Below are 14,795 nucleotides of genomic sequence, written 5' to 3' on the forward strand. Positions count from 1 at the left end.
CGTCTCAGCAGAAAGTGCTTCAAATGTGATTTTCGACGTAAGGCTAATGTCAGGGTGTACTGTACGGAAAAAGCCCGCTCCTTGTACTTAGCGGAGAACAGGAAGTGAGAGTGGTGCGCGGCGCCTGAGTGCCACACCGTTGAAAACGCAGCAGTGGAGCCATCGTGGGCTTTGATCAACAACCTGCTCATTTACCACAGCTTGTCTCTCAAGCGGCGTCTCCAGGCAACTGAAGGCTGTCAGCGGAGGAGGTGGCGTCGAGCGGACAAAACGCACTCTGGAGGCCTCCTGTCAGCCTGAAGACTGGTGATGGAGGCATACTTTAATATCTGAGAGAAAGGGAGAGAGAGAACGACACAGAAGGAAAAGATACAGACCTTTTTCTTTCTATATATAAACCTTTTTACTGGCTGAACAAATTACAGGTAGTTTTCCCCCATCAAGACATCTGGCGCCTTTTCATTTAGCCGTGCGCCTTCAAAATACAGTGTTCTAGTCATTTAGCGAGGGGAACAGTAGATGACTTTGACTTGCTTTTCTCCCCATCTCCAGTAAAAGCTTCCGCAGGAGCTCTGGACACAGATTGAGAGATGCATATGCATTTAGAAATTTTCCAAAGCAGCCTTAAATGCTCTGTCTAGACAAAGAGAAAGCAATTGCATTAGCATTTAGCTGGCCATCAGGGCTATTTGTTTTTATCTTTATATACCCAGAAAAGCTCTGCTGTGTGTTCTCATTCAGCAACGCCCTTCACACTCCCTCAGCTACGGACATGAAAACCTAGGAGCTGCCCAGTCCAGCCGCAGTCTGGTGCCAGTCAGCAGCTCCATCAAAGCAGTCGGCCGTTAAGCACCTTGCTCAAGGGCATCTTAACAGGAGTTGTTGAAGGCGCAGAAAAAGGCATTTCATTCGCCTCCCATGTCCAGATTTTCCTCACTCCTCCGGTCACAGGTTTGCCTTTTGAATTTTTGCCACAGGGCAGATGCTCCACCAGTTGTCTAGTTACCGTTTTCCTCCTGTTTTTTCCTCCCAGTACCTTTTGGTGCCCATTACCCTAATGACAAGATTTCCTGAGCTAGAAATGTGAACGTTTGCGATGTCAACACCACAAACTGCAGCAGTAAAGATCTGTGGACATCCTTCATTTGTGAAGGAGAGTTTTTGTCACTTTTCACACTTCAGAAAATATATATCCAACTCAAATATCAATACTTCAGATCAAACAAGTGTGTTCATGAAAACAAAGGTCATGAGAAAGCTGCCAAACTCACACATCTTAATCTGGCAATGATTTTGATAGAACAGGTGTCCATTTCTCATGAACTACTACTCTGAAAACATGATTCAGTTTAGTTTAATTTTTTTAGTTTAATGTTCATGGTCGAGCTGGTTTAAATAGAGCCCTTCATGGCGGGCGCTGGGATTCAACGCCTGGCAGCGGCTCGGTCCTACATTGATGGCACAGCAAGTGTCATCATGTCCACTCGCAGCATCTGGGAAGTGAACAGGAGCAGACTGTTCTGCTCTACATGCAGGTGTGATCCCATCGCTCTGAGTGTTACTGTGAGAATATGAGGCGGGAGAGCGCAGGAGGTGTGAAGGCACAGGGAGAGAGGGTGTCTCTTGAGTCTGTGCGTGTGCAAGAAATCATGCTCTGTAAGATAATTTCATCTCAATAACTGCACTTTTGTTACCTCTAACCCTCTCTGTGAGCTGTTATTAACATCTATTTACATTAATTTTGACAACTTTATGTTCATAAAATAGTGATTCTCTTGATTTAATATGAGCAGCAGTGCAGGATATATCGTCTGCCTGGTCTATGAGTTGTGATCAAATCACTTTTAATGCTTTTTCCATGTCTGACAACAGAAGAAGAAACATATGTATACGAGGGCGACTACTACCTTGTGAATTGTCTGTATTCAAACAGTTAAAGCGATCACAGAGAGCATGAGGGGATAGAACAAAGGTTTGTTCAGCTGAGCCACAGCTGAGTATCTGGGCAGCGTTTGTCCAGCTCTTTACCATATGTTGGCTGCGATGCAAAGGTTTGTCGTGTGCCAAACGAAAGAGGAAAATATTCTGCTGTTTAGTTTTGCTACAGTAGCTGTTCAGGCGTTTCGGTGTGGATGGAGATCTTTATGAAAACTACCTGGAAAAAAAAGTGCGGACGTGTCATTTTCACACCTAAAAAGCTTTGTCAGATTTAACTGGCTGAGCCGTGCATGAAGTCTGAGGGACTGAACAAGCAACTGAGTGAGTGAATAAATAAATGTGTGTATGTGTGTGTGTAGATCAGGGAGGGAGTGAGCAGGCGGGTGAGTAAGTGAGTGAGTGAGCGAGTGAGTACAACTGCAGTCATTAGGTGGATGTAGCAAGTGCAAGTGTGTGAACGTGTGTGTGCGCGCGCCATTGAGTGAATGAGTGATTAAGCATAGAAGTCAAAGGGGAATGAAGTGAATATACAGTACGTGTGTGTGTGGTGTGTGTGAGAGAGAGAGAGGGGAAGGCACCAGCAGGCCCAGTGACTTTCCCAGTGACTCATTAGGTGGGTAATTAAGGCACAAAGCTTTGGCCCCAGGGCTCCAGCGAGCTGCACTCTGAGCCCTGACTGCTAATGACGCCATCCTGGACCTCAGAGAGAGAGAGAGAGAGGGAGAGAGAGAAACCAAGATAGAGACCAGAGAGACATAGATTGGTTCACACAGTAGGTGCCCCGAATGCGTCTCGCACAGAGAGGTGAAAAGACGGAGGGGTCGATACGTACTGTTCACACCCTGCAGGGAGATAATGGACAGTAAACCCACCTAAACTCTGTTTTTATCCACAGAATACTGTAGAGTTTACTCACCTTTGGAACCTAAACAATGAAATGTAACAAAGTCTTCACGACATGTAATCTACCCAAAAGAATCATGTAGGCTGTGGTATATCTTGAAGAACTTTACAACCTAATCTCCGTCTTCTTCTTGCTCTAATCGACACCCGGTTAATCTTAAGCTGGAATTTCATCCTTATATCCAAAATATCGAACACTTAGAGGAAAAATTACTGTTGTAGTTACAGCAGTGCAGGGCAATAAATCATATCACAAGCTAAGATTTAATATTGTGTGGGATTTGGTTACTGTGATATCAAAATCATTCTTAATCTGTAGAGTAGTCGTATTTCAGTGCTACTCCAAATGGTACTCATAGAATATCCATATAATGTACTATATCACAATAGATATCACCATCATGATATAAAATTACATATACCACAGTAAATCTCCATGCTGCAGTGGCACAGCCTGGGATTTTAGCCACACTAGCATCTGTTGGTCGCCATTTGAAATCTCAGCAACTATCTGATGAACTGCCATGACACTAGGATGTAAAATGATGATTTCATCTCCTGACTTTTCCCTCTCGCTCCATCATCAAGTCAAAAATTCAAAACTTTGAATTATGACCAAATACTTAGTGATAAGCAGAAACGGTTAGCATGCTAACAAGCTAAACCAAGATGAGCATGAGCACCTCAGCATGTGAGCATGCTGACATTTGCACTTTGCTCAAAGCAGCTGTGTATGTAAGTACAGCCCTGAATGCATGATTGCTCTACAACACAAGAGACACTATTATTGTAGAATATGGTTTTGTTCATACTGGTCAACTGTCGAGCAACTGAAGCTCTTGGTTTGCTCGTTTTTTTTTCTTCTTTTTTTCATTTCACCATCACAACACTGCTGCCTTGGCCTGGCTTGCTCTGCTGTCTTGACACAGAGGAGAAGAGATGAGAGAAAAATAGAGAAAATAGACTCTCACGTGTAGAGGCAGAGAAAGAGGTTAAGAGCAGAGAGGACCCTTCAAAGATTTTGCACTTCTCGACGCAGTGTAGGGAATGGATGGAGGGTGGGGGTTGGGGGCTGCAGCAGCAAAAAGCAGTAGAGAAGAGTTGAAGACAGTGGAGCAGATTCCCTGCAGAGAGCGGAGGCAAAAAAAAAAGGGGGGGGAAAGAAAAAGAGAAATAGGTTAAATGTGCAGAGGAGCCAAGCAGAGAAACTTTCCCCTCCTGTGACAGAGGGGTGTGAGAAATTGGAGCTGAGGGAGAGGAGAGGAAAAAAATAAAGGAGGTGGCTGTGGGGAGGACAGAGGAGTTAGTGGCATTTCCATTTTGAGCCTGTATGAAGGCTAATGACTCAAGGCAGGCTGCTGAGACCGAGCGAGGGTTCTGCAGGTGGTCCTCGCAGGAGTGGAGAGCTCCTGAGGAGACTAAGGCCATTTTAATTGGACACTGAATAACGATATTACTACTTCACAGAGAGAATAGTGGGGTGGTGCTTTCTGCTCCAAAAGGCCAATTACAGTATATTCATGTTGTATTGCTTTTATGCAGGTGCACAGATTTGTAACAGGTTGATTCTTGTAGGATTTTATTTCTAATTCCGCTGAGGAAATATACTAACAACTGAAGGGAGTTTAAAATTATGAATAGCCAGCAATGACTGGTTTTGGATTACTAGTGGGCCTTTGGAGCAATGGTTTCTTGTGCTCTACTAGCAGGTGCACGAGGATATACATGTACAAAAAAAGCAGAGAATTATTACTCCACTCTGCAGTTCAGTGTTTTAGCATCTTTCAGCTCCTTGTTTTGATTTGTCAGTAACATAAAGTGGGACTATTTAAACCTGCACAGCTGATTTTCTGGCCACAGTGTTGTTCAGTTTGCTTCTATTACCCCTGGACACACGATCTTCTTTTTATCAAACAGCTCCCGTATTTAACACATCTAACAGAAATGGAGCAGCGTTATCATCTTTCTGGCCAGCTCATGAATGTAAATCCAAAATTCTTAGCTGCGTTTTGGTCTCTACCAACTTCTATGGGAAAGAGCTGGCTACTTTGCTGCTTATCGCTCCACTGTGTACACCAGCTAATCGCTAAAGTGGATCACAACGGTCACCATGTCAGATTAGGCCACAAATTAAGTTTCACCCCGACTAATCATCATTCATGTCCCTGTGTTTCATCAGGGAGGAGGATCAAGAAAATAAAACATGCACTCAAGAGCCAAACCTGAAGGCAGCGATATAACCAAAACATCCTGACATGCTACACTTTCTGGCTAAATTTGTGTAGTTTGAACTGGGGTTTAAGAGTTTTTTCACTGGGAACAACTGCCTGCTGTGGCCTGAAGACATTATAAAGCTGAATGAACCTGCAGAGTCCCGGCAGAGTTTGATAATTCTCTGTGGGTTCATTACTACTGCTCTTACATACAAGTTCTCATGTGATCCACTGTTAATAAAGTGCTAATTATAGCCAGTGGCAACACTGATGTACCTCAAAATTATGTTCAACACCAGAGTAAATCCACTTGTTTCATTCCTGTGTGTTGTCCTTATAAAGGTACTGAAAGTTCTGCCTGTGTCGCACCAGAAATAAATACTTCCTGTCCCCAGTGGCACAGCAGCACTTTCTCAACTTCTTCTCCTCTGAAAGACAATAAAACACTTTGTCCTCTAAAGATGCTGTGCACTAGTATGAACACATCAGCTGCTAATTGAGCCATTACTATTAGAAGAAACAAACAATTCTCTAATCTAATGATGAGACGGAGGCAATATCACAGAGTGAGAGATGTGGCTGATAGGAGCAGCAGGATCAAAAAAATCAGTTGCAGCGGGAGGATAATATATGCTGGGCTATTTTCTCCCCCCATGCTAATGTGGTCGAACCATTTCTCCCAGAGGTGGTGCACGGCGCGTGTGTGCAGAGCCTCTGCGCTCCAATCTTTCAGCTTATTAATTTCATATTTATTCATTTATTTTTAAATGTGTTGAGTGATGGAAATGCAGCAGGCTGCAGCTCAGAGGTGCTTACATGGCAGATGGATTTAAAAAAGGGGAAGTGAGCCAGTGTCAGAGGCAGGATTTCAATTCAAAGTTGAGGGATATTTTTTCTTTTATTATTCATGGAAAGTGAGAAGTTGAGTGAGCATACATGGCGTCTCACTGCGCCGCCTATTCAGTACAAAAGCTACATTTGTCCCGTTTGGGGCTTAAATGCCCTGCTCAAGGGCACACTTTTTTTTTTTTTTAAGAGACAGCAACTAATGTTTCAAATGTATGTCTTTTTCCAGGCATTTTTGAAGGACTCACACTGGCGGCTTTGCAGTGACAAAACCTTTATCTTGCCTGCACGTATTTCATTCACAGCCATTCACAGTGTAAATGCAGCCAAGGAGCATTAGAGGCAGTCTGAGAGCTCAAACGACAGGTGGTGGTTTTGAGATGCATTCGAGCCAGATGTTGAAATGATGTAAACGAATCTCTCTCTTTCTATGTCACATATATGATTCTCCTCCCAGGGGCAGCAATGCCAGTGAGTGGTGTGTAGAAGTGGGCACTTGCAGAGTAAAGGCCTGCCAATAAATTCAGTAGGTGTACCCAGATTTGCATCTAGTGAGGGTAAACTAATGTACACTTGGCTTCCAATCTAAGACACAAATTGACCAAGTGTGAGGCCACAACATGTCATCTGGCAAGGTGGTGCAGAAGCCAGTTAAACACATGTAAACCAGTGGTTTAGCTGTTGCATATGCAGGGAATGCAGCTGCATCAGGGCCTGCAACTCTTCAGGGCATTCATTTCATTTTCTCATGCCATTCATCATCTCAGCAGAGGTTGTGCATTTCTGGCTCAGAGTCTACAGTGTACATGGAGCAGATACACTTTAAAAATGTTATGTAGTAAGTAAGATTCGTGAGCCGAGTCATCTGCTCCATGGTGTCCTTGATATCATTCATTCACCAATCAATTAACAAACAGTTTTACATATATACAAGCAGTTTGTTGAGTCATACCTCAGTTTCACATGTCTAAATTAAGTTATGGATTCATGGATGATTTGAAGTTCAAAAATGTGCAGATGTGCCCAAACATTGATGCAGCATGATGGGAAAGACCCGCTTTGACCATCATGCATTGGGGCTCAGCGCTGACTCATTACACCACTGTTATATTTCAACCATTTATCTCTTGATTGCAGCCACAAAAAGTGAAATAACTTCCCAGAGTTGTTTAAAAAAAAAAAAAAAAAAAAAAAAAAAACTTGTCTCGTATTTTAACCACTTTGCAGTGTTTTAGTGTCTGATAAGTTTTCAGTGTTTCTAACAGGATTGTATTTTCTGTATTTTCAGCCAGCTGTGTGCATTGTTTTAATGTAAAGCAGTTTTAGGTCTGAATCGAGAAGTTTTGAGTTTTAAGATATATGTACAAACACGTCAGTGCCATCATCAACCAGACCACTTACTAAAATACTCATGGTGTAATGTGCTGTTGTATGTAGTGTTCATCTCATCCCTGATCAGGGCAACTACCATGTGTCCACATGGAAACCAGCTCATTCACTGTCCAGTTATGTGAGTTATTGTTGTGGGAGAGTTAAACAGTTTTAGCACAAGTCAGCAAGAAATTTTGCCTTCTGTCCAACTTCTCCTGTTTCTCCATTTTTTAAATCCTCCTTCTGTTACTTCTACTCCTTCTAGTCTTCTTCTTTCTTATGCTTTCTCTCCTCTTCCTCTCATATATTTTCCTCTTTCCTTTTTTGTGTGATTGGACAGACAGCTGTAATTGCGTTTCCACCACCTGGACTAACAGTTTTGGGGTCTAACTATTCTGCAGGGCAGGGAGACACAGACGGATGCAATCAGATTTGTTGGTAAATATAGGTCCATTAAATCATGTCTGGATTTCTTCCAGAAATGAGACACGTGAAATGAGGACCACTGCTAATTCCAAGTGATGAGTCAGTTAAATATGGGTGGCCATGTGTGGAAGGTCAGCATCACAGAAATAAATGGGACGGGTGTTTATTATATATTCTGCTCCTTAGATGAACTCTCTCATGCTTGCATATTTAAAACTGCATGTTTACATCCTCACCGTGAACTGAATGTAGAGACAGAAATGTTCACACACACACACACACACACTCTCTCGTCTCCTCGTCTCCCTCTTTGAACAAACACACACTGCTAAACTGTTTCCCTGCAGTATTTGAGGGCAATATTGTAACTTTATTCCTCTGACATTTGTCATCCTGCTTTTATGGAAACGCTCCATGTTTACACTTACTCAACATTCTTATCCCATCTTCATCTTCTGGCATTTGGATAAGCAAGTGGTTTATGTGAGAGTGTGTTAAGAAAACACAATCACAATCACGGGGTGCATTTAGCAGCTGTTCTGGAGCTTTCGATCATATCCCATGGAGCAGATGGAGTTCAGCAAGTTGTCGTGGAGTTGTAGATGTTCAAATATCCATCTTTTTCTGAGAATTTTTAGGACTTCTCATCCAAAGCTGACCTTGTGGTGAGATTATCTTCTCAACTGCTGCTTCCAACATCAAGAAGGAATCTTAAACCTCAGTCTGAATGTTGATTTGATAAATAAATCCATGAAGGAAGACACTGTGGATGTATCTGAGGCAGAAAAAGACGACAAATATCTCAGACTGTATCAACAGAGAATCCAGAGGACAAAAAAGACATCGCTCCATTTGATCTACCTGACATCTGTGGGAACTGCTTTTTCTACTTTTTCTATTTTGTGTTATACACATTAAATGTCACTAGTGTTTGTCTGTACTGTTCAGGCGGATCACTGTAAATCAGCAGGGCTTTGATATAAACAGCTCATACAACACAGAAGTTACCGTGACCCGTGACATCCACCACAAACACTGAGCAACTGATCATGCATCTTTCTGTTAGCATGAAGACACAGCCATCATTCCCCTCTTCATACATTCAGACAAACATACACATTGCCCCCACTTTGGCTTCCTCCTCTGTGTTTAATGGCAGTGTCTGTTTGATGGCTGTGCGCTAACACAATTTTCCAGAAAACCAATTTGTTGGTTGTCAGCCAGAAGCCCCCTTTTTTCTCATTATTTGTCACGAAGCGATTTGTTCCTGTGAGTTTAGGGCTCTTCTCTGTTGATATGTGCGAGAATTTTCTTCCAGGGTAAACAAAAAGACAAAGTGGAGTAATTGGCTGCCAGTTTGCCATGTAGGGTTTACCAGATTGCCTGTCTGATCGACCACAGACTCCTTCAAAGGCCCAAAGATTTGCAGTATAAAACATCAACACTGACACTCACATACAGCAGTTATACAGCAGCTAATTTGCTCTCATCTACGCAAACAAAGCGATTCTCCTTGGATAACACGATTTTAGGGCAGAGTAAACATCTTTACAACAGCAAGAGATTCAGAGAAACTTAGCACTGGGCATCACTTTGCTCTGGGGGCAGCATGATAAATAAAATCTGGTCTGATAAATAAATGTAGTGCCTGTGTATTTAAAGGCCTCTGGATGAGATTATTAGCAGCTCACACAGCGATTAAAGCCAACTTAAGTCGCCAGCGGCTGTGTTCCCTCTGCCTAATTGAAACCATTCCTTATTTACTCATCTCAACTAAAGGGGATGAGAGAGCAAGCAAAGACGGTTTCATTTTCCACTTAATATCTACCGCGTCGTGAACCGTGCGCACACGCAACAGCATCCTTCTGGGGGAAGGACAGGGTGTTCATGTTGCACCAAAACGAAGAGGGAAGGAAAGAAAAAACAAAAAAAATCACAGATCACAGAAGGATTAATTCCATTTCTAAAGGCAGTCACCGGTGGAGGGAGAGGAGGGGAGGGAGGGAGGGAGGAGCAGAGAGAGGCGGGTGGGGAGGGTGAATACATTTTACCAGTTTGCAATGGCGACCTATTTCTTTGTGTTAATTCCTCCACGCCTTTTAACTTCTAAAGCTCCTGCATTGTGGCAGAGTAGGACAGAGTGTGATTGAGAAATTTGGAGGAGTATTTTTAGCCAAAGCACTCACTTGCCCTGGGGGGGACAGCATATGATCCCCCCCCCTCCCTCCTCCCCTTTTCCTTCTACTCCTTCTTCTTCTGCTTCTTTAGTGGTTTCACAATGAACCTCTGGATTTGTGCCTGGAAGGAAGAGTTAGGATCCAAACTGAATCAGCGCTATATCTGCATCTCAGGAGCTGCTTCCTGATTGGCGCTAACCAGACTAGTTCCAGAAATCCCCTTCTCCTCTGTTACAGTCCTGATGATGCAGTGTAAGCTGAAAGCACGCCACACCATTGTGTTACAACCGGCGCAAAATGACTGAACAATGTCACACATATGAGCTTTAGCTGAATTTTCCTGACAGAGGAAGAGAAACAGTCTAATTCCTAAAGAACTATCATTTGATCAGTTACAGATTTTGAAAAGGACACAAATCAGATTAGCCTTTTTCAGCAGCTCAAAGACATTTAAATGGTGTATTTACCTTGTTTTGTTTGCGCTAATTTGTCAGTTGTTTGTTCCCATGTATGGACCATGCAGCCATAGATATCTAGAAATATACACACTAACAGGTTATATGCAGAGTTGTCCTGCTGTGTTTGTGTAACACCTCAGCCTCAGATCTCAAAACTTCCCCAGGAACCCCATATTTTGTTATTTCCCTCCAGACCCCTCTTGCTTTTCTTCTTATCTCTGAATGTTCATGGAGTTGTTGAGCCTCGAGAGAATTGGAAGTTGAAACATTTTCAACGGATGCGTCATCTGTCTGCGTCCACTTGCATGTAAAAATAAAAACACAACAACAACAACAACAACACAGTCCTCCAGCCTGAACGATCACAGAGGTTGTGTGTCCCTAACCTCTGATACAACCCATATGAGCATCTCCTGAAATAGCAGCCCCAGCAGTGGCAGGCATACTGGACCTTGGTTGTCATGGTTACAGTAATAAACATCACAGTTTATGCTCATGGTTTGATTAGGTTTAGACACAAAAACGACTTGGTTTGGGATAAAATAAGCACCTCCTTAATATTTGAGGACCTTTGTTGTCATGGTTACAATAATATAAATGTGATTAAGGTTGTAGAACGTATGATGAAGTATGAAGCTTAAATTATTTCCAGTAGCAATTTCAATTTGTATTTGTCATGTCCATTTATACCAAGTACAAGTGCAACAGATAAACTGCTTTGATGGATTCTTCTCAGTTGATTGCTTAAATTTATGAAATATGAAGACACAATATAAAAGTAGCAGATGCCACTGTGACTAAAGACATCCAGATCAATCAACAGCTTGTAAGATATATACTATGGCAGCAATAGATTTGTATTAAGAACAACAGATCCATGTTATTATCACAGGAGCTCGTCTGCCAAAAATCTCTGTTTGTACTGGCCACATGTGATAAATTACACAGATGTAATGCAGAACAGCTTTGCAAGTGTGGACACATTAACAAGACTTCGACATTAAACAAACAACAACACTGTGTGTGTGAGAGTTGTTGAGTTGCGTGCCAGTGAGTTTAAATGTGGGACAACTGACTGACTTGACTTCGGCTGCTGATAACCTCATGTTGCACCGTGGGAAAAAAAGGACTTGAAAGTAACTTTTCCAGCCTCATTATGGACTATAAAGCTATTATATTAGCGTTCCTGATGCTACCTCAGACCAAACACACACACACACACACACAAAACAGTGCCATCGTCTTGCCAGTCAGCTCTGCCCACACTCGCCTTCTGTCTGACCTCCCATTGAACTTCTATACTTTGACTTTTCCCATGGATCTGGACCTTTCGTTCTGTAAAGTCTCATTGACTCTAATTAGCCGTAGCTGCATTTCCCACGTCTTGTGACAGCTCATACAGACAGCCAGACCTCCCTTCCCTCTGTCCTCCCCCCTCCCTCTCCTCTCCTCTCCTCTCCTCTCTCCGGTCTCTCGTTCTGCACCCAGCTCTTTGTCTTGGCGCTCTCCCACGCGCCCCAGCTGTTTGGCCTGTAGTAAATGTCGCCTCGTACAGTGTGCTGCTGGGATCCCAGCCGTCATGCATCCGGGGCCAAGCGGCATCTCGATCGTAGCCTCTCTAACTTTCCCTTTCCTCCTCTCTGCTTTGACCTCTTTCTGGCCTCTTCCTCCATCTTTTCCTGTCCATCCTCCTCTCGTCTTCTTCCCGCCATCTTCCTAATCTAATTGCTCCCATTCCTGAACCTGAACCATTCTCCTTTTCTGCTCTCATTGCCATACATCCCGATTGGCTGATGTTGCCTGACAGAAGCTGTGTGTGACTTGTTGTAACACAGCTGGTTGCTCCCTGAACAAGGCCGTCACCAGCAGCTGTCTGCAGCAGGTTTTATCCCCTGAGGTGGGAAAGCTGGGTGAAAATAATGCAGAGAAAAGAGCTCTGCACACTAACTTCCCTACCTAATGTTCCTTTTTTAAAAAACAGCTGGTCACTCACTGATTGCTGCTCATTAATGTCAAGCCCTTGTCCGCTCTACTTGGACAGTTAGGTTGAGCAGAGAGGGAATCAAAGTAAGTGTCAGAATATAGAGAGCTGCTGTGATACAGAGCCTAAGCAATCAACTCTGATTGGATTTTGATCCACTCTTATTAACTCCCAGATTGAGGGGATGGAGTGAAAAGCGTGATGCTAATTGCCAAAACAAACCGGGAGTGACTCTAAAAAATCAGTGTTCGTATCTAAATTGCAAATCGTCACATGGTGCCCCCCAGCAATTTTCTTTGTCCACCAGTTTGGTACCTATTTATCTCTTGTTGTGCTTTTTCGTTAAACAAGAAATGCGCAAAGTTAGGAAGGTCTAGCTGTACCAGAACCTCTCTACAATAATCAAGACCTCAAACATGAATTGAATAGAAGAAATCAAAAAGAGGCTAAGTGCTGTGAAAAAGAACTGTGATTTGCGTCATTTGCACAGTGTGACAGAAACAGTGCAGATAGAAAGAGCTGCAGTGGAAATTATTTCTCATGTGGTTTCTTTATGTCAGTTTACTTTAGAATCACCTGAAACGGTATGCACTGGATATTTCCTGCTGCTCTGTTCAATGAGCTGCAGGAAGACTGCGCCAACTAAATCTGTGCCGAACTATTCTCCCTAACATTTTGTGTAGACTATAAACGCCACATTTTAGTTGCACAGGGGAAAAACAAAATGTAAACAGAGGCAGAAAAGATAGAATTAAAGGGACTTCAAGAGGAGTTCAACATTCAGCAACCAGACAACAGCAGAGTGGCTGGTATATATATAAGCTGGGGTCAAATCAGTGAACAAGGGGCAGGTGTGAGCCAACGAGGTGATGAGGGTCAGGTGTGCAGAGAGGGCTGGAAAATGAAAAGATTGTGATGCTGAATTTCATGCCACTAAACACGAAATTTCCTGTTTTAACAGAAGTTACTGCTTTGGAGACTCAGCAGTGATTTGTTCAGAATAAACAGAAGAATCAGGGCATTATCCATATGAACACCCACCACCACCATGGCTGACAGACGGGCAATACAGAAAACAATAATTTCAAACACAGAGATCCAAACTAATTGTTCTGCTTCATCTGTTTGACAAGAAAATGGTGCTGTAAACTTTCATCAGAACTTTTTCCAGAAGGTTCAGGGCAAAAATGACACATCCATTTGCGCTGAGCAGCAAAACTGTGTCCAAATAAACCCCACAAAATAAGAAGAAATATGAATTCTCAGATTATTATTTAAGTCTCATACACGTTCCCTCCCTGTTTGGTGTCTCTCAGGTGGGACGTCCACGCTGCGTCTCTCGTCGGTGCGGGAGCTGCCAGGTCAGCTGCAGGAACTCTACCAGCAGGGCTTCGTTCTGGCAGCCGTTCACCCGTTCATCCACCCCTGCGGACCGGAGTCCAACAGCCCACAGCACCAGCTCTACCGGGCCATACTGGTCCGACTCAACGATGGGTAAGAGCCAGAGTACATAAATGCTTAACAGGTACCTGGTTTTATAAAAGGAGCAGATACGTTTATTTTTAAACACATTTTGCTCGCAAATGTTCCCCAAACAGTAAAGTCACACATTTTTCAGCATTTTAATGCAAAAACACATTAATAAATATATGCATTTTGACCAGTTTTCCAAGTCGACAAGTCAACACAAAGGTGTTTTTGACAAATAAGCCTCAGAGTCACCAGTGATGCAAAGGCCATGACAATTAAAGGAAGAAGCATTAAAATAAATGTATTTTACTAAACAAAGGTAGGGGGCCCTGAGGCAATCATCGTCCAGGGGCCTCAGACGTCTTAGTTAGACCTCTGGGAAAATCACTAAGTGAAGTAGCCATTATAGTCACTTAAGAAAACATGTTGAGATTACTAATGTACCATAATTGGTGTCATTATGCAGAAAAACACTTGGTGGGAATCAGATCTTGCTTTATTTTCATGTGTTTAATGGTACAAAAATGATATACTGGCTGTCGGTAGGTGACATTAGAGTGTCTGGAATAATAATACATGTTTACAGCCATTACACACACACACACACCACACATATATATAATGCAGAACAGTTTGTACCATGACAACCATCTAAGAAACACAGTGGAGGTTCATGTAGCATTTCATATCAGTGGTTCAACCTTTTAGTGTTGCTTCAGAGCATCACAACATCTGCTTGTGGCTCAGCAAGCTGTCATGTGGGCAGCTGCATTGGATGTGAGTCAGCAGTAACCTCAATCCTCCATCTCCAGCCCTTTTAACGCTCCGGCCAAAACCGGCTGTATGGCCCAAAGTCAACCCCCACCACCACCCCTACATCTGCCCTCCAGCCCTGTGCCCGAGCCCCCCACCCCGACTGTGTCCTGGGAACTGTGGGGGTGGGTGTGCACTTCAGTGAGGGCAGGACGCCAGGGAGCCGCTCCAAGGGTGGTTGAAGGGCATGGAGGAGCAG

General features: G+C 43.2%; 1 protein-coding gene across 2 annotated transcripts in view; it reads left to right on the top strand.

Annotated features, from left to right (window-relative positions):
* Window positions 1-14,795, top strand: part of LOC108899496 (raftlin) — a 95,351-nt gene that overhangs the window by 26,003 nt on the left and 54,553 nt on the right. For both annotated transcript variants that reach the window (XM_018699970.2, XM_018699971.2), the window contains exon 3: window positions 13,630-13,807. In XM_018699970.2, the coding sequence (XP_018555486.1) occupies window positions 13,630-13,807 (178 nt within the window). The remainder of the gene's footprint in view (window positions 1-13,629; window positions 13,808-14,795) is intronic.

This window comes from Lates calcarifer, linkage group LG15, assembly GCF_001640805.2.
Source record: "Lates calcarifer isolate ASB-BC8 linkage group LG15, TLL_Latcal_v3, whole genome shotgun sequence".
NCBI lineage: Eukaryota > Metazoa > Chordata > Actinopteri > Centropomidae > Lates > Lates calcarifer.